At 38.0% G+C, this 25121-nt stretch overlaps 1 protein-coding gene across 1 annotated transcript in view; it reads right to left on the bottom strand.

Moving 5' to 3' along the window:
• gpc3 (glypican 3) overlaps positions 1–23347 on the bottom strand; it is a 223139-nt gene extending 199792 nt beyond the window's left edge. Inside the window, exons 1-2 of the mRNA XM_057851009.1 lie at positions 22794–23347; positions 10249–10410 (exon numbers count right to left, since the gene is read on the bottom strand). Coding sequence (XP_057706992.1) covers positions 10249–10410; positions 22794–22950 — 319 coding nt within the window. The 5' untranslated portion in view covers positions 22951–23347. The remainder of the gene's footprint in view (positions 1–10248; positions 10411–22793) is intronic.
• Positions 23348–25121: the final 1774 nt, after the last annotated feature.

Genomic DNA, 25121 nt, shown 5'->3' with positions numbered 1-25121 from the left:
GAGACTGTTTTACGTCCATATATATAAAGAATTCAGGGATTTAAACATTTATTCGCAAGAATTTTCAACACAAAAAGATCTTTGTGTTACGGAGGGGGCGACCACAGTGACTAAACTAGCAACACATTTGGACATATTTATGTAAAAAAATGCTAACTGCCCGGGTTTTTTTTTTTAATTCAGGGATTTAAGCATTTATTTACAAGAATTTTCAGCGGAAAAAGCTCTTTGTTTGTGCTTCCCCTTGGTCAGCTTTGACAGCCACGCCAACATGGCTGGCTACTATGCCAGCCTTGAGCTCCCCGAGGGCACCTGGTCCTACACCAACCCCTACGGCGACAACAACAAACAGATCTTCGTCTACTTGCACCTATCGTGCACCTTTGGAAGAACATCTACGGCAGCTTCCACAACAACTGCTGTATGGTGCTGCCCAGGTGTCCTGGGGCTGAAGTAAGTGGCCAGCATTATTCACTTTATAAAAAAGATGAATCAAAACACCTATCTTTCTAAAACAAACATGTTTTTTAGGAGCCTGAGAGGCCGGCTACAAGTTGACCAAGAAGGTGCTGGCGTGCTCTTCGATTGAGAAGCAGAGCGTCGGGCTCATCGTGACGGTCGTTAACCCCAACACAGACACCGGGCTGAGGCTCCACGCCATAACCACGGGCAAGCAGGAACACAGGGACACGGCTTGGAGATGTTCAAGAGGACAAGGGAGAGCTGGATACAGGCCGGATGGTCCTCAAGCGGCCATCTATCCCCATGGCCCACATGGTGTCCTTCGGAATGTCGCTGTGGGAATCCCTGATGTGCAGAAAGCACAAGAGCACCTGCTGGAGTTCCTGGCAGTCCCTCTTCAACTCTTTTGGTGCGAACTTCTCCAAGGATGTGACTTCAGAAGCGAGGAAGAACAAGGCCTTGGAGTGGCCGACCGACAGGAAACGGAGCAGAGTCGAGGAGGGCAGAAAGGAGACGGCGAGGAACAGGGTCGAGGAAGCTGACCAGAAAATGCAATGCATAGAAGAAGGCTATGAAATTGTTGAAAGACGAGGCTTATATCCTGGTAATACCACATTGATTATTTGCACTGCCTGAATCATAGGACTATCTCATATGCGTTTTAAATTTATGTTTATTTAGATTTCATGCTTTATACTTGCAAGTCACTTTTGAGATTTTAACGTATCTTATCCTGCACTGTAAAGGGAGATGCACCACATTTTCATTGTACAACTGTATAATGACAATAAAGGGCTATTCTATTCTATTCTATTCTATTCTATTCTATTCTATTCTATTCTATTCTATAATAAGTTGTGATTGTATATAGAATTTATTAACAATCTATTTATATTAGGGCTGTCAAAATTATCGCGTTAACGGCCGTTAATTTTTTAAAATTAATTTATAATTAATCACATTAAAATATTTGATGCAATTAACGCATGCACTGAATGACCCGCTCACGCATTGCCTCAAACAGATTAAAATGACGCCGTTTATGGACATTAAAAGTGAAGAGAATGCCACCGGCCGCTTGGGGGCAGCGTCGTTCCATACTAATGTTATTCCTTCTTATTGTTGGAGAATTAGTAGTTGTGAGACGTTTATGCTGTTGCATTGTGCTATTTGTGCTCCACACATATTTCTGTAAGTTTTATTTCTTTTAGTGGCAATTATGTGTCTCTTGTTGTATTTTGGGTATGTACAGAGATATACAGTATATGTTATAAAGGCGAGTGGACACAGGCGTTCTTTGGACCGCGCCGTTTATTGGCATAAGCTTCGGCAACTGCTTCACAACAAACATAAGTATCATTTAGTGAAAACACAACAAAAATAATATTCCCATCACTCAAAGAAATAATGTTCACAAAAAGAAATACATGAATATGGGAATTTAGTGTTCATGAAGGCAGATGTAGAACCTAGACATTTCCACCACAAAGCAATAACAGGTACTAATTAGGGGTGTCAAATTTAATGTGTTAATGGGCGGTAATTAATTTTGTAAATTAATCACGTTAAAATATTTATCGCATGCACGGAATGACCCGCTCATGCATTGCCTCAAACAGATTAAAATAACGCACTTGAGAGCTAAGAGGCAGAGAAAGGTGTCTTGTTTTGTGCTTTTTCTTAACAAAGGTATACCACACGCGACGTGCTGGCACTTTGTTTCTTTATTAGCACATTCAGCTTCAACATTAACACAGCTTACGGCTCTCAGCAGGCCGTAACTCTAACTCACTCCTGCATCATGTGAGTAAACAACATGTTGGCGCTGCGTGCACTTGAAGGTGCCTCGGATAATTCTATATCACAATATTACAAAAGGCGAGTGGACACAGGCGTTCATTGGACCGCGCCGGTTATTGGCATAAGCTTCGGCAACTCCTTCACAACAAACAAAAGTATCATTTAATGAAAGCACAACAAAAATAATATCTCTCAAAAAAAATAATGTACTCAAAAAGAAAAGCGCTTCACTCTGTAGTAATGAGGACCTATTCTCACACAGTTAAAGTGCTTGTGACACGAAAAAGCATGTTTATTTCATAATACACGCGGTATTTTATGCTCCTGAATGATATGGACCGCTTGGATGTGTGTGGAAGCGATCGCTATATTTATTTAGTTTTTTGAATCCCGCGCCAGGAAAATGAGTGACTTCCGGCTTCGGTCTCGCATTGAGGAGGAGGGCGCTGTGACGTGTACGGTAGAAGACGTCCTCTTCACGCTACAGTGTACTGTTGTGTATGAGGACGAAGGATTCAGCTGATTTTGCGGATTAATACTTTTATTTTTTGCATCACGCCAGCCAAACGCCTGCAGAAAAATCATTCTGTATGCGGGAGAGGCGTATGCGCCTTTTTGGAGTTTCAAAAGGTTCCCATTCACCGTGGATATTTACTGTGGGACCATTGGACTTACAAGGAAGTGAGTAAACATCTTGTTTTGTATTATGTCAAATACAAATACAGTGATTACAAAGTAAACACTATAAAATTCCTTTAAATAAAGGACTACTTACGTTTGATCATTGATAGGCATGTAAAAAGCTATCCTCACGCTCATTAGCAGTTAGCTGTTAGCACGTTAGCTACACAACAATTCCAGCCACCCTCCTCCAGGGAACGAACTGTAAATTGCTCTCCGCCGGGCGGTTTGCCGATCCGCAAAGAAACTCGACAACCGGGTCGTCATGTCAAATAATCCAGGCTAGTTATGTGTGATTTTCCACTTCGAAGACTTTGAAACATCCCTCGGTTCGGGTTAGCATGTCGGCTAGCTGTCACTCCTTCTGGTCTGTTTACATTCTCTGAAGCCGGGGAAGGGAAATGACATATGTCCGATTTAGGTGTCATAAAATATCGTTCGGCAGGTGTGACAGTAAAGGTAAAGTCGACTGTTTTGACCATTATGGAGTAATTTTGCCATGTCGTCTTGAATAAATGGATTTTTATTATTTTATATTCCATTTAGCACAAGTTATTTGTCATGACCATGCCATTTATTTAGCAATTGGGGAAAGTACTTGGGTAAAAAGAATATCCTGTAAAAATATTGAAGTAAAGAGACAGAAACAATGACATTTTGCCGCTCTCTTCATCGCGTTTTCCTCATTGTGAATAGTTCCCCCTCGAAGGGCTGACTGGTCCTTCTCAAGCCATTTATATAGCTATTGGGGAAAATACTTGGATAAAAAGAATATCCTGTAAAAATATTGGGGGTAGAGAGACTGAAACAATGACATTTTGCAGCTCTCTTCGTCTCGTTTTCCTCGTTCTGAACAATTCCCCCTCAATGGGCTGAATAGTAAAACCGATGAGCCTAGTCTACCGCTGACGTCATCCACCTGTTGGGGACGCTAAAGCCCTATAATTGTAGGCGTGGCTAACCGGCAGATTAAAAGACTAATTTCTCGTCATCTGTGCTTTGCTAAATTGTTGTATATGGTCGAATCGTCTCAAAATATGATTCTAATTCACATAATAATGCCATTTAAGACTTTTTTTCTGGTGTCGTATGCTCTTTAAACAACAATGTAAAGTGAACTGGCATTCCAAATCAAAATAGCTATGCAAAATACACATGAAACTTACTCAGACTTTGGTCTCTCTATTCTTATTATTGTTATTTTTATTCTTATTATTGTTATTACATTAACTCTACTTTTGATTGAAAATTTTACAAATTTTATTAAAACGAAAACATGAAGAGGGGTTTTAATATAAAATTACTATAACATTTATCTTTTAAGAACTACAAGTCTTTCTATCCATGGATCACTGTAACAGAAAGATTGTTAATAATGCCATTTGTGGATTTATTGTTATAATAAACAAATACAGTACTTATGTACAGTATGTTGTATGTATACTGTATATCCGTCTCGTGTCTTATCTTTCCATTCCAACAATAATTTACAGAAAAATATAGTATATTTTAGAGATGGTTTGAATTGTGATTAATTACGATTAATTACGATTAACTAATTTTCAAACTGTGATTAACTTGATTAAAAATTTTAATCGTTTGACAGCCCTAATTTATAAATTATAATTGATTATGCATGTTTTCCTCAAGTATTAAGTTTCAGATATGAAAATTGAGTGATTTATTAGCTGTTGGAAACATGCAGTAAATAAAAGAAAAAACAAGTTGGTATTTTGGGCAAAAACTTATATATGTTATGTTAAATATCGCTATTGATCCTGAAAATATAGGTGATTATCTCTGCATTTGGTAATTTTTTGTGAATCTAGTGTAAAATCTGAGAATTTTACGGCCATTTAAGTTTTATATACTTATATGATAAATAATTAATCGGGATTATATAAGGGAACAACTTTGAATTTTTTTATGCCGCTGCTCATGGAGACTCATATATGCGTATGGTAGATGCCCGTTTTGGTTTTAGGTCGGTAGCAGCTTTGGTTTTGAAAATATTTGAATTTGAAGCGGCATGAGTTGAGCCAGAGCCAAGAGTTGAGCATTGTCATCACTCGGGTAATGACAAGCATGATGTTTACTCTCGGTGCTTTCCTCATTGCATCCCGAAGACCGCGCTGTGTTTTAGTTCCACTTTACTTGACATATTTCAATAATCGGAATTTGGATGTTTGTGAATTGTTCTCGAACCTTCCACAACCGAATTGCGTATAATTTAAGAATAGGAAATTTCACACACCCCTAGTTTACAGTATGTGTACATTTTTTTTCATCACTGAATAACTGCAGCTTTCTGCAGTACTACATGATACAAAGTGGTTTAGCAGAGGAAAACAGTCAGAGCTACCATTCAAACTGAATGCTTTAAATAGGGATTTGAATTAGTGTTCAACCTTCAATTACAAGTTAAGCTGTCCTAACCAGGCTAGACCTACTCACAGCTATTCCACCATGCTGCATTCCACTATCTGAACTAAATTGGGAAAATAAGGCTCCAACTGGTGCAACTATCAACAACCATTATAGTTTACTTTCATATGAGAACTCAGTATATTAGTTTTGGTACTATCAGAAGGCGTGTGTGTCAAAATTTATTTGGTTTTGGGGGAGAAGTTGCCACACTTATTCCAAAACCAGGAACAGTGTATTTTAAAGTACATTGGATTTTTTCTACTCTTCAACTCAAGTTACTTTCAGTGCTCGCTGTGTCCACATCATGTGCTGACTGATACACTCTAACAGAATATTCATGATTCATTTATAAAATTAAATTCACAGCATGTGCAAGTTTGGTGTCTCATTTTAGATTTTTAAAGACGAGCACCCACCGCAGGTTTACATATTCTCATTTTGAACTAAATTGAAAGCATCGGACCATTAAAGTGAGGCAATCATTGCACGCAGGGGAAGTTCATGTTATGATCTTGCTAATGTGAATCAAAATGAAATTTGAGTCCATGACAACTCAGAGTCGATACTGCAATTATGCCATTGCATATCATTCCATCAGTATGCCATCAAAATTTTAGCAAAGGCTTATTAGATTGCCAAAGAGCAAATAAGGGAATGTGTATGAGAGCTAAGCACCATTAAAAAAACTCCTAACATCTTACCTATTTCCTGCTATTGATTTAAAAAGAGAGGACTATTGTTTAAGGCAATTAATGGGTGCCAAACCAAGGTGGCGGGGCACACTAGAGGGAGGTGTGATAATTTGCCTCAAAATATACTTAAGTATCTTGGTTTATCTGTCTATACCAGCAACATAGTGAAAGACGGAACAAAAATACTCTTCATTTAGATGGTAGAAGGTACAAGAAACCTACAGTATGTACAGTATTCACCTGTTGACATTGTTACTCATCTTTTAAATAAGTCATGGTTTCCTGCTAGCACATTAGTTTTGTGCTCAATTAAATAAAGCCATATTTAATACTAAGTCCGTTTGTGAGTAAACAGTGAAGTGATCCACATTACTACAGTATTGCTACTTTGCCTGTATTTTTTTTTTTTTTTTGTTCAAACATTTTTCTTGAGAATTTTTTAGACAAAATGGTGTAACAGTGGTAATATTTTGAAGAGATTTGTAAAACAAAACAAAACAATAATTTACTTGCAGCAAATCCGACTCCTGCTATTTTCTTTTCAATTCTCAGTACAAAAACTATGCAAGTTGATTAAAAAAAGGAAACTACATACCGGTACTTTGTTCGGATTTTTTTTTAACTGTTGTACCAATTTATCAAAAATGGGTATTAGCAGGGGTGAAAGTGGCTAGAATTTCTTGCAGGAACTCCCCGACGTGAAGGTAGCCACGGAGCCAGAAATTTTGTTTATTTGTTTTTTTACTTTTTTTGGGGGGGCAAACCTCCTAAAACTACTAAAATGCAAAGAAAACTGTTTTGGCACAGTTATTTCTATTACTCATTCAAAAACTGATTTTCATTCAAAATTGTATTTTTTCAATGATTTGCAAAATAAAAGTTAACAAAAACAGCAATAATCCCAACCTCCATCTCCTAATTTTTTTTCTCCCTCATTTCCTCACATACTAAATGCCAAATCTCAATTTTAACTACTTAAGAAGATAGGATGCACATTAAAATTGAAGTTAATGTAAACATTTACTTTTTTTTTTTTAATAATAAAGATATTAGAAAGATACATTCAGAAAAATGAGTACAAATGACTCATTATGCAGAGTGAAATGGAATACAGTATATTTTGAAGATCGCGCAAGCATTGACTTTTTTAAATCATAAGGAAATGAGTAAGTAGCCTAACATAAATGAATAAATGTAAGTCCAAAGTGCACATTGACAGCTAAGATATTCTGAACCTCCCCATCAGAGCAAGTAAAACTAAGTATGATAAATACGCCTCCTCAACTCTTTCCTAGCTCTTAAAGATTTGATCCATTTTTTGTTGCACCGCCCTTTTTTTGTCGCATCAATTCAAAAACTTTTTTTTTTTTTTTTTGCCGTTCCAGAAAACATGCACTTGCTAGCTAACTATCTCTGCTGATCACATGTCAGTATGTCAGCCAATTGAACGGATAAATGAGTCCAGGCGTTTTGCTTTGCCACGTGCATTTGCACATTGACGTGACTCATCATCGTCCGACTCGGATAACTGCAGCAGCTAGGGAAACCTCCATGCCGTCCGTGGAATAAAACAAATAATAAATATCGGTGGAAACGGATTACGCTACACAAGCACTTTATTATGCTTGTTATTAACACTTGTGCATGTAAATCTGATGTTGGTAGATTGCTTTCTTCTTGGAGATGAAATGCATGTGTGGCAGCTCAGCATTAAAAAAAATTTTTTTTACATAACGTTTTGACAGTTGCCGTCATATTCTTGGAATCAAAGCACCGTGTACTGGAACAGCATTCCGGCCCTGAATCTTATACCGGAACTGTTTTCCTGCCCTGAATCTTATACCGGAACTGTGTTCCTGACCGTTCTGGCCCACTTTCACCCCTGGGTATTAGTCAGTAAATTTCAGTATGTCTATGTTTACATATTTGTTTATCTTGTTTGTTTTTTCCTCCTCTGTTTTACAGTAGCATGGGAAAAGCGAGCAGGGCAGGTGAAGCTGAAGGGGGGGGCTGAAGGGCAGGTAAAGCTTAAGAAATGGGGGATACAGAGCTGGAGCACTCAAAGAAGAGCGATAGACAAGTGCTGAGGAGAAGCCTTTTGATCTGTGGTAGAAGTAAAGTGTTAGAGGGAAAAAAAAGAACAGCAAAGAAGATTGCAAAGACGGCATGCTCTCAATTCCCAATACTGGTAGCATAAACACTCGAGGAGAAAGGGAGAGAAAGTCAAACAGATTGACTGAGACACAGATGGAGAGAGAGGATGACAGGATCTGAGGGAGAAGAGGAAGATAAAGTAGAGGGAGAAAGATAAGAGCTGGATGTTAAAAGGACGTCAGTACAGGGGATGTTTTGGGAATTCTCTGCAGCCCTTTGCTAAAGCAATTAGTATTGAATCCCATCTAGGAAAATGCAGCGGTCTCTAATGCTGTTAGCCGTGGATGACCAATTCAAACAAACCCCAAAGTCCCTATTAAACCATATGTTTTAATTGCCATGTCAGGGAGTGTACTTGTGTATTCACAGGGAAGTTAGGCCAGAGAAGCTCAAAATAGCTAAGAGAAAGTCCAGACTGCTTTGTGAGTACAACTGTGGAAAAACATTGCCAGAAAATTAAAAATTGTGAAATGGGGATTTTTTTTTTTTTTTAAAGAAAAAAAAATTATACTGTCTCATCAAAAGCTTCAAATAAAAGCATCACAACTCGTCAGACAGGGCACTATTTCTGTCTGAAATCAATTTTGTACTTGAAACGAACCATAGCCTATCGCTTATTGAACATGAAAAATGGGCTTTTGCCTGTGGAACACTTAAGGGACACTCAGAGTACTTCAATACTGTCTTGCCATTTGCTTACTGATGACACTTTGAATCAGAAGCAACCGAGGCTTTCAGTATCTTGCTCAACCACCCTTGGAGAGAGTCACAAGAGTTCAGGATCAAATACCCAACCTTCAAGTTGAGGGAGATGTCAGACACCAAAGTGCATCCCGTTAAGATCAAATATTATGAGCATTTTTATACGTGATGCGTCATTAAAAAAATTGGAGCCTGAATTGCTGTTGTTATCTGCAGTATGTTAAACTGCTTGCCATCAATTTGAATGCAAGAATCAAAGGCCTTGTTCAGATTGGCAGCCAAAATCTGATTTTTACTCTTTTGTAGCCTGAACTTCCACAAAGCACATAAATCTGATTTTTGCGAGACAGGACATGGGAGATGGACAATGTGCTTGTCAATTCGAACAGCTCAGATGAGGTTTGACCGAAAACTCAATGAAGCAGAGATCACCAATCGAAGTGCAGAGCAGTTAAAAAGAATGGAGCACGTTAAGGAAAACAGCAATATACTGTATATATACAGTATATACACAACAACAAAAGTGAGGCAGGGTGAAACAAGTGCCCCTTTAAGGAATTATTAGACGATAATCTTTGGGACAAGCCCAGCGTTCACCCATTGCTTGTTCTCGCCATTGCTGCACCTCACAAAAACGACGAGGAGAGGCATATAAATAATCGCAATGCATGCAAGTAATGTAGATGTTTGTTAAATAGGAAAAATGGCGTATAGTACCTAATATAATGATATTCTAACATTGGTTCCCTACATTGTAGATACTTTTTCGCATATTGCATGTTTCTTGCCGCTGTCGCAGTTGTATGACGTCAAACACTACATGCACTGCATGACGCCTTCGTTGCCAGAGCAACCCGTCACTTGAGTCAATACTGTGGCCCAGTCTGAAAAGGCCATATTCTGATTTAAAATGAACAGCCAGCCCTAAAAATGGGATTTGAGGGTGAAACAGATTAGAAAGAGATATGTCTGCAGTCTAAACACAGCCAACCACAGTCCTTCATGCTCTACTTACCATTTGCACTCACTTCTTTGAAAATATTCATGAAAAATATACTGTATATGGATTTTTTTTCATTGACTGGTTGTACCTGAAAAGATGATTTGTTTGTGTGCTTGGAGAATTTAGAAAATCTCAAGTTTTCACATTCAAGGGGCTGAAATCAAAGGATTTTAATGTTTTAGAAATGATTCAAAACTTTTTCAATTAGTTTACATTTTGTGCACATATTGCTTTCTGTATCTGCTACTGAGTGTAGGTCTCTTGTTTACTACATCGATATCTGTCCCACAAAAGGCATTCCAAAATTGAAACCATCTCAGTTCCTACCTTGGAAAATTGCAGCATTCTGGATGATAATGCGTTTGAGTTGAGCACTGACAACTTGGAGGCCGGACTCCATATTGCTGCGAGCAGCTACCTGATACCGCTCCTCCATCTTTTTGGAACAGCAGACAAGGCCTTTGGTTTGACAAACCTGCAGGTCAGCACCTGTCGGGAAATTAAAAAAGACAGTGAGTCTCATTGAGTAGCGGGAACAAAAAAAAAAAAAAGTCGAAATTGCCTCTAATGTGTAACACGCTCGGAACTGTAATCAGACCAGATTCCGAATTAATGAGTTTGAGATTATTCTGAAGAACCACTGTTTTTAGACTCAAATAAATAAACAGCTTCTAAAAATATGAGTCATTTTGAATCTTGTGCTGTGTTGTTTTCCACAGAGATCAATTTGGTCAAAAGAAACGTTGGGACTACTCAAGGCTGCAATAAGATCAAAAGTCTTCTTCCCCACAAAGTTAGGAGCCAGAAGCATTGCAGTTTGCAGACAAACAAACCCAGCATGTTCTTAGATAGCAAGCCACTGATAACATTGGTGAGGATGAAATGTGCAGCTAGCAAGTCATGCCTAAGGTTGTTTACTTATCGATTGACGGGAACTAATTGGACTCACACAGATCTTTTCAAAAGCGTATACCAATGGAGATAACTATGAATGTTTCTCAACAAAGGAAAACTGGATCTAATTTAATAAACTGACAACAGAGAAAGGAGAGAGAGTTTAGGCAGAATCTTCTGTGACCAATTAAAGCAACGCTGCAGGGTCACTGCGGTGGAACTTCAATATTGTCTGACGATACCTCAAAGGACACTTTTGCCCAATAGACTGTATGAGTTGCAAAAGACTAGTACATTGCAACACGGAGAACAAAATTCCAAACCAGATCCAGCAGTGGGCGCTGTTTTGCTTGTATTTCAATGTGTTATTATATCTAATGCAGAGAAGGTCTGACAAATCCACATATCCCGGTCAAAAAGGGAAAGAACCATCCTAATCATTTTCAGTGCGAAGTTCGACATGGCTGATACAATGAAGGATTGACGAGAACAGGCAGAAATGAAAACCTTATTAGGCAAGACAGGAACCAAGGCTACGTTCTGAATACAGATCATTTCCGATTTCTTTGTCCAAATGTGAAACGTAAATGATTATTTTCCACACAGTGTGAACAGTCCAATTCCATTTTTTTTACAAATCAGAGTGGGGCTCTGCTCCGTTGCGGACTACCTGCGTGCTGGCTGCGTTGCCCGATGCCCACTGCATACGTCTCTCATGCAGTCCGTAAACCCACGCAGTCTAGACGCACATAAGTAAACAGAGGACAGCATGTGATCAGATCGACACAAAGTTTATTTTTGCGACAGTAATTTAAGAACAAAATCACATATATGGGCCAATAATGCACAAAGGCATATGGTACAGTTTATCCATCCATCCATCCATCCATCCATCCATCCATCCATCCATCCATCCATCCATCCATCCATCCATCCATCCATCCATCCATCCATCCATCCATCCATCCATCCATCCATCCATCCATCATCTACCGCTTACAGACAAGTTTCCTGAGCGAAGATTCGGTGGCGCCATCTTTGACATTTTCTGCTCTGGACTTCCAATTTAGACAGAACACAATGAATTGCAGTTGAAGTCGACAAAGTTTTAAACTGCCAAATCAAACCAGAGGAACCCACAGAATTTCCAAAAAAGGATTTAGCACAATGTAGATTAGACTCGGGGACCTTCTGTGCTGTGCTTGGTTGTGTGAACTCCTGGAAACGCTTATACGTATATACAGTATATGCTTGGAAGTGGAGTGTTTTGAACAGTGTCCAGCTTCAAAGCGCCAATGAGGATCAACCTCGCCAAATGCCTTGAATTGTGCAGACAATAAGTTAAGGATATGCTTTAAAGCAAAAGGATCCAGATAAAAGATTGCATTTTGTTCTTATCACTTCGTTGATCGTTCGTGGACAAAATTTCAACAACCCGTGCAGCCTGCGTTAACATAGGGTGTAGACTGATACGTCTGCTACTTGAGTGACCAAAATAACAGTTGCCGAATGCAGAAGAACTGACACAGATTTTGTTGTTACAAGGAAATACTACAAGGTAATCTTCATCTAGTTAGGTTATAGTTATGGTATTATGAGGTCATCGCACACGTACGTATAAACACAAATAGTATGTCATTCTTTTTATTGCAGAGATTGATCCCAATAAAACTTTTGGACAACATGATTCAGTTTCTTGTTTTATCTAAAACAATTGGTGCATAAGCAAAACAAGTCAATATATCACAATTTATGAAACTATTAGAAAAATATTAACGAAGGTGGAGCATAAATCGAGCGTTTCATCATCAAGGTAGAACGCATGTAGTCTCGCTATATGCCCATCAACGTGAGTGTTGTTGTGAGGCACATTAAGTTGTTTCCCTTGCCTAACAGCGTTTTCCACCTGTCAACAAACAAACAAACAAAAAACATGTAACACTTGAATTTATGCATTTAAGGTTAAAAGCCTTTGTATGACTTGTAGTAGATGAGTGTTTTCCATTTCTTTATCATTGAAGCTAATGCAAAGCTAATGATGTCTCAGCTGTGACGCTACACAGAATTGTAGTCAAATTGAACATATATGTACTAGGACTGTCAAACGATTAAAATTTTTAATTGCGTTAATCACAGCTTACAAATTAATTAATCGTAATTAATCGCAATTCAAACCATCTCTAAAATATGCCATATTTTTCCGTATAATTATTGTTGGAATGGAAAGATAAGACATAAGACAGATATATACATTCAACATACTGAACATAAGTACTGTATTTGTTTATCATAACAATAAATCCACAAGATGGCATTAACATTATTAACATTCTTTCTGTTAAAGGGATCCACAAGAAAGAATTGTAGTTCTTAAAAGATAAATGTTAGTACAAGTTATACTAACTTTATATTAAAACCCCTCTTAATGTTTTCGTTTTAATACAATTTGTAAAAATATTCTATCAAAAAAATAAACTAGATACACTAAATACACCACAAGGTGTCAATGGTGAGTTTTAAATTAAATTAGAAATCAAGCCAAATAGCGTGTTTTGTCCCCCGACTGACGTCGCAGTTTCCCGTTTACTGGTCCATCCATTGTAATTTACGTCATTTGAGTGCTGGCTTCACAACGTACTTGACCTCTGATAGTATGTATATTGTGAATAAATATTGCCATCCAATGTATTTGTTGAACTAAACGAAATGTTTTAATAGAGTTTGACCAAGTCTTGAGTAAGTTTTATTTGTATGTTGCATAGCTATTTTGATTGGGAATGCCGGTTCTCTTTGCACTGTTGTTTAACTGTGTGAGAATAGGGCCTCATTAATACAGATTGAAGCGCTTTTCTTTCTGTGAACATTATTTTTTTTGAGAGATATTATTTTTGTTGTGCTTTCACTAAATAATACTTTTGTTTGTTGTGAAGGAGTTGCCGAAGCTTATGCCAATAAACGGCGCGGTCCAATGAACGCCTGTGTCCACTCGCCTTTTGTAATATTCTGATATAGAATTAATCCGAGGGACCTTGAAGTGCACGCGGCGCCAACATGTTGTTTACTCACATGATGCAGGAGTGAGTTAGAGTTACGGCCTGCCGAGAGCCGTAAGCTGTGTTAATGTTAAAGCTGAAGGTGCTAATAAAGAAACAAAGTGCCAGCACGTCGCGGGTGGTATACCTTTGTTAAGAAGAAGCACAAAACAAGACACCTTTCTCTCCCTCTTAGATCTCAAGTGCGTCATTGTAATCTGTTTCTAATCTGAGGCAATGCATGAGCAGGTCATTCCGTGCATGCGTCAAATATTTTATCATGATTAATTACCGCCCGTTAACACGTTAAATTTGACCTAATTTGTACCTGTTATTGCTTTGTGGTGGAACTGTCTTGGTTCCACATCTGCCTTCATGAACACTAAATTCCCTTATTCGTGTATTTGGACACAATCACTGGATGCTTCGGAGCTTTTCAGGTCCCTGATTGCGTTTCCATCCACTGCCATTAAATCATTAAATACAAAACTATTTTGGTTGTAGCGACTCTTAGCCATTTCTTCATGTTGTCCTTCCATGTTGCTATGATGGCAGATGGATGAGGCATTTCCAAATTGTCTTTTTTGAGGGATTCCAATGAGGAATGCCACACCAGCTCCACTGTTGTTTTGGTTAGAGAAAGTGTAAAACGGAAGTCGCGAGCAGAAATGCAGAAGTAAAGCGGAAGTATCTTGGAAACTTGTCTATGGCGGAAAACACAGACAAGACTGAAAAAGCAGTTTCTGCTATTGCAATCCTCTTTAAAATAAACTGCTGTATTTTAAGCCAATGGAACTGCTGTTTGATAGAACAATATGTCTATATGCTGCCATAGCAGATTCATGGCGTATTAAGCCCCTAAACTAAAAAACTGCTGTCTGTAAATAAGTCATGGATATCTACCTCATAACTATCGCTTAATTGTATTTTATGTTACTGTCGCATTTTCCCCGATATGTTAGATGATAAATAATCGATCCACACATATACATGTATATATATATATATATATATATATATATATATATATATATATATATATATATATATATATATATATATATATATATATATATATATATATATATATATATATATATATATGTATATATATATATATGTATATGAAATATAAATATATGAAAAAGAAAATCTCGACCACTCCTTGATGTCTGCAATTTCTGCATCGCGACCCTTGTTATTTATTATCATGTTTTACCCATAAAATCCCCCAAAATTCCGGCTGTGGCCATTGACAGCTGTGTCTTGAAACTCGGCGATACATGCTACATGGAGTTTTTGGATTGAAACAAGACAAGTACGCGTTAATATCTCGTTAAAATCATGGCGTCTTTAATTATGCTCTCCCATGCTCTTACCTCCTGTTAGGGTTTTGCTGTTTAAAAAATGTTTTTTCTCTATTAATGCCCTCCTTTTCAAATGTTTTCTTCCCCCAGAAAATTGAGATTTTAAGCTTTCCAATGATGTACCACACGTGCATATTGGACAATTTTACAATTTGGCCAAATTGGGGTTCTCAGAGCAGAACTTCAAGTCACCTGAGTGTTTTCCGCCTTATAGAAATGTATTTGTTAAGTTGTGTGGAACAGAACGGAGTGGATATGGACTAGATGGAATTTGGGGGTCCCATACTAGTCAACCAGCATGGACACAGGTTAAAACTAACAACCTCCGGCTTCTTCCTTAACCAAAAACGTTCCCCCCTGGAACATCGTAGCCATAACTATAGTTCCGTGGGTGAATTATGTAAATAACACTACAAGGTGACAATAAAAACACTTTATTATTATTATTATTATTATTATTATTATTCCGATTTGTATTTATAATTTATTTGTTTTGCTATGTGTAATTGCTATTTGTAATTATACCTCCAGTATTTATAAAGAACTTAGCGTAGGTTTTTAGGCTGTGGAACGAATTAATCGAATTATGATTTATTCTTGTAGGAAAATCCCAGTGGACATAGCTACGGTTATTTCGATTTATAAACCAGGTCCTGGAACAAATCTAAGCATATGTAGAGGTACCACTGTATGTTTGTGCAATATGAATGGATACACAAAAAAAATCGTATTTACCAAAAAAATCTGAATTGGGCATCATGTTCTGCGGTGTGAACGTAGCCTGACAATACAGGCAGACTAATGACTGAATGAGGCCTGGGCATGACTTGAGTGGCTAAAGGTAGCTGATTTGCTGACACAAGGGAAAGGTTGATGAGGACAGGTGGAAATGTAAGCCAATGACAATTTAGTGAAGGAGATGCACTAGAGTGCCAGTCAAACTGATTAACAAGCAGCAGGGGGCAATACAGTAAAAGAGTTCACCTACTGTAACTTCCTGATCTCTACCAAGTCCCCTTGAATAAGGTAATAAAACTGCCACACACCTTTTGTGCACACTCTGACATGGTTCAACCTTTGAATCAATACAGACAATGGCCTTCAATTGATAAGATCAAATTCATTTTAAGCTACGGTGGCAAAATTAATAGACTGTCAGGAACACCACAGGTAAGCAGAGCCAACTCGGTGGAGGACTGTGCTGGAATTTTACTTTCAAACCTGACTTTAAAAAAAAAAACGTACAGGGGCAGATGATAAATGTGTTTCTACTGCATAAATTAATCATAAAGAAATCATTTCTTTGTTCAAAAACACACGAGAATTTCATTCTACCTGCCCCTATTGTAGTATTCAAGGCTATATTCTCTTTCTCATTACAAGTTTATTTTAAAAGTTGTTGTACATGTTTTGATTTTATTTTGTTTGAGATGCTTTTCACACCATTTAACTTGAGGTCAATCACTTTCAAGGATCAAAATGTTTACTTTCAAGTTAATTACTTTTTAAAAATTCTGTTACAAAATTAAGAAAGACAAGATGTGGGCCAAGACCAATCTATGTGTAAATCTCCCCAATATACAAGCTGAGCTCAAGGTGTTGCCTTTCAATTGTTATGTACTGTCGATCAATATGGTGAAAGTGAGGGGCGGGGGTCAGACCACTGAAAATCCAGAACAGCTGTCAAGGTTTTTCAGTGTACCTCTTGAAAGTCCAACTTAACAATAAAGTAATCCACACAAAAAAGTGCTTAAGTCAAACCCATGTCTAACAGGCTTAAGATACATAACATTGCACCTATTCCATTTCCCCTCACCAATTATGCAATTATAGCTACAGGATGTAAATTTAATGATGACACCATAGAGGAACAAGATTGGAATTTATATATTAAAAGCTACTCATTATGGCCATACATTATAGATCAACTACCGTTGTAAAGTCAAGCCATGTAGGATTCTGTGTTTTTGCTCACAGCTATAAACAATAAGCAAATAGGAGATACTGCAAATGAAATACTGAAACAGCACAATTTACAACCAGTTTAAATATTGATACCGTGGCAAATGCAACTAATAATTCTTTTAAATGTTTGCAATCCTTGTCACATTAAGAGGTTTAACAAAGCACTGATCTAAAAGTTGGGAGTGTGAACATACTGCCATCCACCACTGCACACTACATATTATTCAGAATTAAATAAATGCACTACAATTTTGTTGTACTAGAGTTGGGGAGGATTTCTTGACATTTGCAAGTGATTAAATGAATCTCTTCGCCAGCTCTCTGATTCTAGTTCCAACAATGCTCCTTTGCCAAACGTCTTTGCCAACCTCATTTCTGTAAGATGTAGGTATTTGTTTTAACACAAATAGAAAAAAGAAAAAAAAGGGGGGGGGGACATCCTCCTTGGGATTTACAGATGACACCTGTCATCTCAGCCTTCAACAACTTTAGGTTTTCATTTAGTGAGAATGTGGCAGACATGGCTCCTGAGGATGTGCTTCGATTATGTACTTTATGTGTTAGTTGAAGTTCCTTTCACATTTACACTTTATATTCAAACAAATGTTTATATATAGTATTGCATTGATAATACTTAAGATCACCAGACAAAAAGATTTCTTTTATCTCAGAAGAACTAGATATCTACAAATCGTTAGCCTAAGAGCATAAATGTCCAGCATTTTCAGAAAAATGTGGAAAAAAACGTAGTTTGTCGCAAAAATATTGATTTTTTACTATGAATTCAGTGTTGTTGTTTTTTTTAACCATTTTGATTGGCTTAGGACAGGGGCAGTAGGTTGCAGCTGTGTTAGGAGAGTAACATAATGCAGAAGTATATATGGCGGAAAACACAAACAAGGCTGAAAAAGCAGTTTCTCCTGTTGCACGCCTCTTTAAAATAAACTGCTGTATTTTAAACAAAAAAAAAAACTGTTGTGTTTGACAGAACAATATGTTTTTATGCTGCCATAGCATTTTCATGGCGTAATAAGCCCCCGAACGATTTTTGATTTGTCCGTTTTACCTGGAGAACCCCGTTTACAGACACCACGCAACTGCTTTTGTTTCAACCCAGCTATAAAAAGTTAAGTAATTATATTTATTATTTGAAATGCCTATCATTTTTAGCTAAGAATCATTAATTGAGGTCTAATATTTAGTTTTTAAAAAATGACTTTATAAAATTATTCACTTGCATATTTTAAACTTTTAAAACAAATTACGTCACAATGAAAAAAATAGTGTCTGTAAATAGGTCACGGACCTCATAACCATCGCTTAATTGTTGGTTTTTTTTGTTACTGTCGCATTTTCCCAGATATTTTAGATGATGAATAATGGATCCAAGCAAAGAAAAATTGAAAGAAAAAAAAACATTTAAAAGGGTAATATTTTAAAAAGAAAATCTTGACAACTTCTTGTTGCCTGCGATTTCTGCATTGCGACCCTTATTATATTAGCGTGTTTCACCCATAAAATCCCCAAAAAGTCCGGGTGTGGGCATTCATAGCTGTGTATTGACACTCGGCGAGACATGCTACACGGAGTGTTTGGATCGAAACAAGGTAAGTACGCAACAATATCTCGTTAAAATCATGGTGTCTTTAATTATGCTCTCTCATGCTCTCACCTCAAGTTAGTGTTTAGGGGTTAATTTTTTTAAATAAACGCCCCCCTGTTCAAAATGTTCCAATGATATCACACATGCATAGAGGGCAATTTTGAATGTTTTTTTTTTTTTTTTAACCCTTCCCTCACTCTCACCCCATCTCCCCATGGTAGGGAGGATGGCTGTTCATCTCAAGCTCAGGTCCTCGACCAGAGGTCTGGGAATTTGAGGGTCCTGCGCAGTATTGTTGCTGTTCCTAGGATTGTGCTCTTCTGGTAGGAAATGTCTGATGTTTCTCCAGGTATTTGCTGGAGACACTTCTCCAGTGTGGGGGACACGGCCCTCAGTGCTCCTATGACCAGAGGCACCACTGTTGCATTCGCTTTCCAGGCTCTCTCCAACTCTTCCTTGAGCCCTTGGTATTTTTCTATTTTCTCGTGTTCCTTTTTCTGATATTGCCATCGTTGAGGATGTCTAGAACGATCACAATGGCGGTCCTCTGCTTATCCATGATCAGGATGTCTGGTTGGTTGGCCACAACCATCGTATCACTCTGTATTCAGAATACAGTGGTACCTCTACTTGCGAACGTCTACATACAGAATGTTCAGGTTAAGACACGCCTCAATGGGAAAATATTGCCTCGTTACGAAAGAAATTTGAGTATATGAAAGGCAAAAATACAGTAGGGCTGGTACTCACAGCTTGCAGAGTCTACTGAACGTAGCATACTTATAGCTGCTCTGCCATTGGCTATTGCCTAGCATCCAAATGGCTAAGAAGGACCTCTACTGTATGTGTATGTTTGTATCCCAGAGTCTTCTTTCGCCCCTCAGGTTCCAACAGCTGTACATCAGTATTTTTTACATTATGCACAACGTGGATTTTATGTGTATTTTGCAATAATATAAATTAAACATGTCTTTGTTATGTTTTGATGCATTTTGTAGGGCTTCGAACAGATTAGGGCATTTACATGGAAAACGCGTCCCTACTTACAGAACTTTCAGTTTACAAAACTACTTCCAGAACCAATTAATTTCATAAGTAGAGGTATCACTTCTCATCGTAAGCTCAATACTTACTGCCACACAAATGTTCTGCATAAAAACCAACATGAATGGACATGATTTAATACTGAGTGGTTACATGCTCTTGACCCGCTCAACATTTGTCGGTGCACACACAAAAATATTAACATTTACAGAGCGGTATGGCACTTATTGCCAAGGTCGCTCATAGTGCTGGGTGCCTTATATTCAATGGAATGAATTTTATTCACATACTTCTTTAAAATTGTGTGGATTATGACTGTGACATTGAGTTTCATACTGCTGTTGTGATAATTCAGCACAACTGCAGTGTTTTAACTTGTAAGGGTCGAAAAAAAAATCCATTAGTGATGGTGGGAATATAAATTTGAATGAACCAGGATAAGAGGCTACAGAATACAACATGAAAGAATGGATGGCTAGAAGTGAATTGAATGTTACTCCCCTCTCAAACGGGAAGATAGAAAGGTCCTCCATATAAAATTGATAGAAACACCAGAACAATAAGAAAAAAATAATAACATTTTGAGATTGTAATAGTCTGAAGCACAACTGATCTATATTATATTCTAAATTGGCTTGTTTCCTGTCATAGTACAATTGTAAAGTTCACTTCTTGATACATTGTGCACATGTATCTAGCATTTTGGTCAATATGTATAAAATGTGTCCAAAATCATAACATTTATTTATGTCAGTTCTTTGAAATGCTGTCCACAGTCCACACAGAACTATTACATCAATGTAACTGCATTACTTACAGTATTAGCGGCCATTTATACAGTGACCCTCTAAGAATAGGACAAATTTCATGTTTGCGTTTACATTGTTCCATCTTGGTTCCATCTCCATTCGAACGATGGTGCAATTCCACATGAAAACGATGTAGTATTCATGCTGTGCAGTTTTACAAAGCGACAGCATGCAGAATGCACTTCCTTGACAACAACCTCCTCAGCCCAGAAGACAACACACCCACCCACTCGAAGCAATGGCGTTTTTTCCCCCTACATTTTATTTTGCATTTTTATTCATGATTTTTCCTGTATATTTATTTTTTATCTCGTATTTCTTGTACGTTTGCTGTTCTTTAGAAGTTTAAATGATTGTATGACATTGCTTGTCAATTAAAAAAAAAAAAAAAAAACGACACAATGCGTCCATGCGTTTTTTTTTAAAGGCACAAAAACGCAAACATAAAATATATTTGAATTAAAAACATGATAAAAAACTATAAATTAAAGCCGCTGACCCATCATGTTTGCCGTTTTGAATGTTTACTAGCAGTGACTGTGCACACCTAAAGTGTTGTGTGCGAATGCTGTCGTCATCGGAGTGAGAGCGTTCCATTTATATGGTTGCGGAGCAATCCCCGCAATCAAATCATTCCGCTTTGGAGGCCGGAATCAAAAGTTTGTGTTTTCTCCTTCACCATGTAAAGGCGAGGCCATTCCGCAACACAATTGTTGCGTGTTGGTGCCGCAGCGTCATCATGTAAAGGGCCCGTTAGTTTGTTTAGCTTGTTTATTCCTTAAAATCTGCTTGGATGACACTTTATCCACATAATTATTCCTTGACAATTTTCTTTCAACTCTTAGGTTAGGTAACATGGAATATCATGTCATATTGATTGTTTTTGTGTGAGAAGACATTTGATTCCTCCTACACTGTCATGAGCACACTTTCCCTTCTCCACTTATTTTTCACGCAGGTTCTTTTTTTTTTTTAAGTGTGTCTTAATGAACACTGTAGATCCACATTTATACAAAGAAGTGACTTTTTGTTTTCCCCTGCAATTTTTAAACACTTCCTTGATTCAAATTCAGTAGTTTTTCTTCGTTTCACCACATCTAATAACCTAAAAGTTTGACATATGTTGTATTTATTACTCTGTCAGCTGTCTTCACACCTATCCAGTGTACCAGACCAACAGAAGCAATAAGTGCATAACAATGTGCGTATTCCAAAACACATTGATCTGTTTATCAATGTAACTGCATCAGGGCAACTGTGGGTGTTATGGTATATATAGAAACACAAACTATGCCCCAACTGTGGCGAACCATCGTTTGGCTGACTGAGTGGTGAGTTGAATTCATTGAACTTCTCTCCTTAGTTGAAGACGGACAGACTGAGATTTGCGGAAGCTAAATATTTCTATGGATGAGCTGGATCTTCCTCCCAGCGGCTGTCAGATATCTGCTGGCCCAGGTGGAGGGTGTTTGATTAAAAGTGGATGCATGGAGAAAACACGCTGGAGCTGTACGCACCCGCAGATGGGAGATGAATATGAAACATAGAGGGCATGCCAAAAAAAAAAAAAAAAAAAAAAGCTTTAATGCATGTCACGCTTCTTCCCGCTATTTAAGTTGCAGCCTTCAAGATTCGTTCCACTCTTTCCTGTTTTGGAAGAACACTTGCTGGCAAAGAGAAATGTAGAATGGAGACTATCGCAGTTCACCTGGAGGACTTTGAGCATGCTGGCATGAGATTAAAAAAAAACAAAATGAATATTCGCTACAGTTTATGATGATGCCACGTGAGATATGAGCACTGCATAACGCAACAGGCAGCAGGCAAGCCCCAAAACTCAATCGGTTTCCCCATTCTGGAATGACCTTTCACCTTTAACTCCTGGAATACGCCCACTAACCTGCTAGGCAATTTCTCATAGGGAATGAAATCTCAAGCTTGGTGAAAACAAAATCAAAGGTGTCAAAAGAAATCCATCCAAAGTGGGTTGCCTACTACTGTTGGTGCAGGTGGTCACATACTAAATGAAATATTTTGTATTATGTACAGGAGGCAATGGATGCTGTACTGTTTCAGTCGACAATGGGTATTGAATATATTAAGTGCATTCATGGACATCCTGCGCGTAAAAGTGGATGCAGAAAGTGCAAGTACTTACCTGACACGGCGGTTTCGGGTACCCATTTGGATCCCGGGTGAAGAGTGTGAAACACAGCACGAACCTCGTGGCAGTTCGGCGCCTGACCGGAGATACCGCAGAACAACCGGAGCACGGCGGATAAAAGAAGGGCACTGGTGACTCTTGAACTCAGCATGTTTAGCAAGGTAAACTTCAGTGCAGGGACTAAAAACGTCTTTAAAACAATAGAAAAAGAATTCAAAGTTCGAATATCCGGTTTCAGCGCCGGTTTGATGACGCTGCGATCTAGTGGGCCAGCATCCCTCGACGGGTCGCGCTCCACCGCCGACACTCACAAGTTGTGATCTCTCCTCCACCGGCACCGAACACTGCTCGAGTCAACTCGAGGCATGTGCGCGCTCCCTCCGAGCGCGTGCACACGCACACACCTGCGTGCACGCAGAGGTCCTCTAGTCAGTGTACGCACGTACGAACTGGTACACGAGCTCGATTAATGCGGCACACAAGTCGGTGTTGTAGTGATGAATGATCCGGAGTTATATTGGATGCAATCAGGGTCGTTGTGCCTTTTGTGAGTCAATATTTCAACAACAGAGGTAAGCGTGTTCGGGAACGGTTTTATTTTACAAGACAATATTCCCCCCAAAAAATCTCAAATTAGAAAATGATTTCAAAGTTACTTTAATTTTAAACACCAAACAAGGTTTGTCCAAAGCAAGATCACGCTCGTATACAAAACAGCTCGATTTACTCAGCTTCAATTAAATTGAAATGATGCCATCTAGTGTTAGACCTGCGTCCCAGCATAATATTTTAAAACATTCCAGCAGTATTCTGGTTACTCCTAGTCTTATTGCATTGTAAACGTGCTTGGGAAAGATATCTGGATGTAACCTTCAAGCCACCTCTACAAAAGAAAGATTCCCAAAAACATTTACACTGTACAGCAGCAATATTTAAAGCAACAGGCGACAGGCAAAGTTTGAGAGTCACATCAGAGACTTTAAAAAATAAACACACATTTTTAAAAGTACAGTACAGAATCCATAAAATCGTTAAAAGGTCGCTCAGAAAAGTAGCAATGTGAACATAAAATTGCCTTAAAAGTTGCAACTAAAATTACAATTCATGCATGCATAAAACAAATGTGCAAAGAATAAAACATTTTAAAAACACAGAAAATTAATATTCCTCACCATTGGCGGGGAAAAGTAGTCTGATTCACTCTGGACCAGTAGTGCAGCAAACTATTCCATGGGTTTCCGTTCCAACCCATCAAGAGGAAAGTTTTTCAGCAGTCTGGTATCTTGCAAGCACAATTGGTTGATCGCGGTCAGGTGCTTCTTTCAGCTAAAATCTCATTGGTTAAACTGTCTGTGTTGGATCAATTGGAACAAAGACCAGGACCCACTACAGCCCTTGAGGACCGGTTTGCCCAACCCTGATTTAGACAGTGCTGCCCTTTCCTTTGCAAGAAATGTAGATACTATCACTTTTACACTATGAAATGGACAGCTAAGTCACTTCTAGTGACCAGAGGTGGATAGTAACACATTGCGTTTACTCCATTCGATTTGAGTAACTTTTTGAGAAAAATGCACTTCTAAGAGTAGTTTTACCATGCAATACATTTTACTTAAGTAGATTTGTGGGGGAAAAAACTCTTACTCTGCTACTCTAGTTACATTTTTTCTTATTATTCAGCATACTGACTACTTTTGTCAGAAATGCCGACAGTGGCCGTCTCAGTTTCACCACTGAGGCGTCAACAATAACCACACCATTATACCAATCACAGGTAATGATTTTTTTTTCTCCACTAGAGGGTACTTGTGCTGTTTGGATGGATGAGGTTTCATTTTTTTTTGTTAGTATAATGTTTTTTCAGCACTTTATATATATATATATATATACATATATTAGGGGTGCAACGGTACACAAAAATCTCGGTTCGGTACGTACCTCGGTTTTAAGGTCACAGTTCGGTTCATTTTCGGTACAATAAGAAAACAAAATGAAAAATATAAATGTGCTAGTTGTTTATTAAACACCTTTGTGCTTTCAACAATAGGAACATTAGCCTATACAAAGCTAGAATTCTGCTCAAAAAGTAGCGGGTATTTAAAGATAATCCAACAACAATTTGCCTTTCAGACTCCGCGTATTAGTCAGCTTTCTTTCTGAAAGAAAGAAAAAAGAAGTCCTGTGCTAAAGAGAAAAGCAATCCCAATGACAGATTTCAACATGTATTTTAAAAATGAAATGCCTCAATGAATCATTTTTTTTCTTATGAACGGTTTTCAAAAGCTTTATTGGTGGATTTTCTCAAGTTAAAGCGCCACACAG

The sequence above is a fragment of the Corythoichthys intestinalis genome, chromosome 11 (assembly GCF_030265065.1).
Source record: "Corythoichthys intestinalis isolate RoL2023-P3 chromosome 11, ASM3026506v1, whole genome shotgun sequence".
NCBI classification, from domain to species: Eukaryota; Metazoa; Chordata; class Actinopteri; order Syngnathiformes; family Syngnathidae; genus Corythoichthys; species Corythoichthys intestinalis.
Note: the sequence above shows the minus strand (reverse complement) of the source record. Positions and strands in the feature narration are given on the sequence as shown.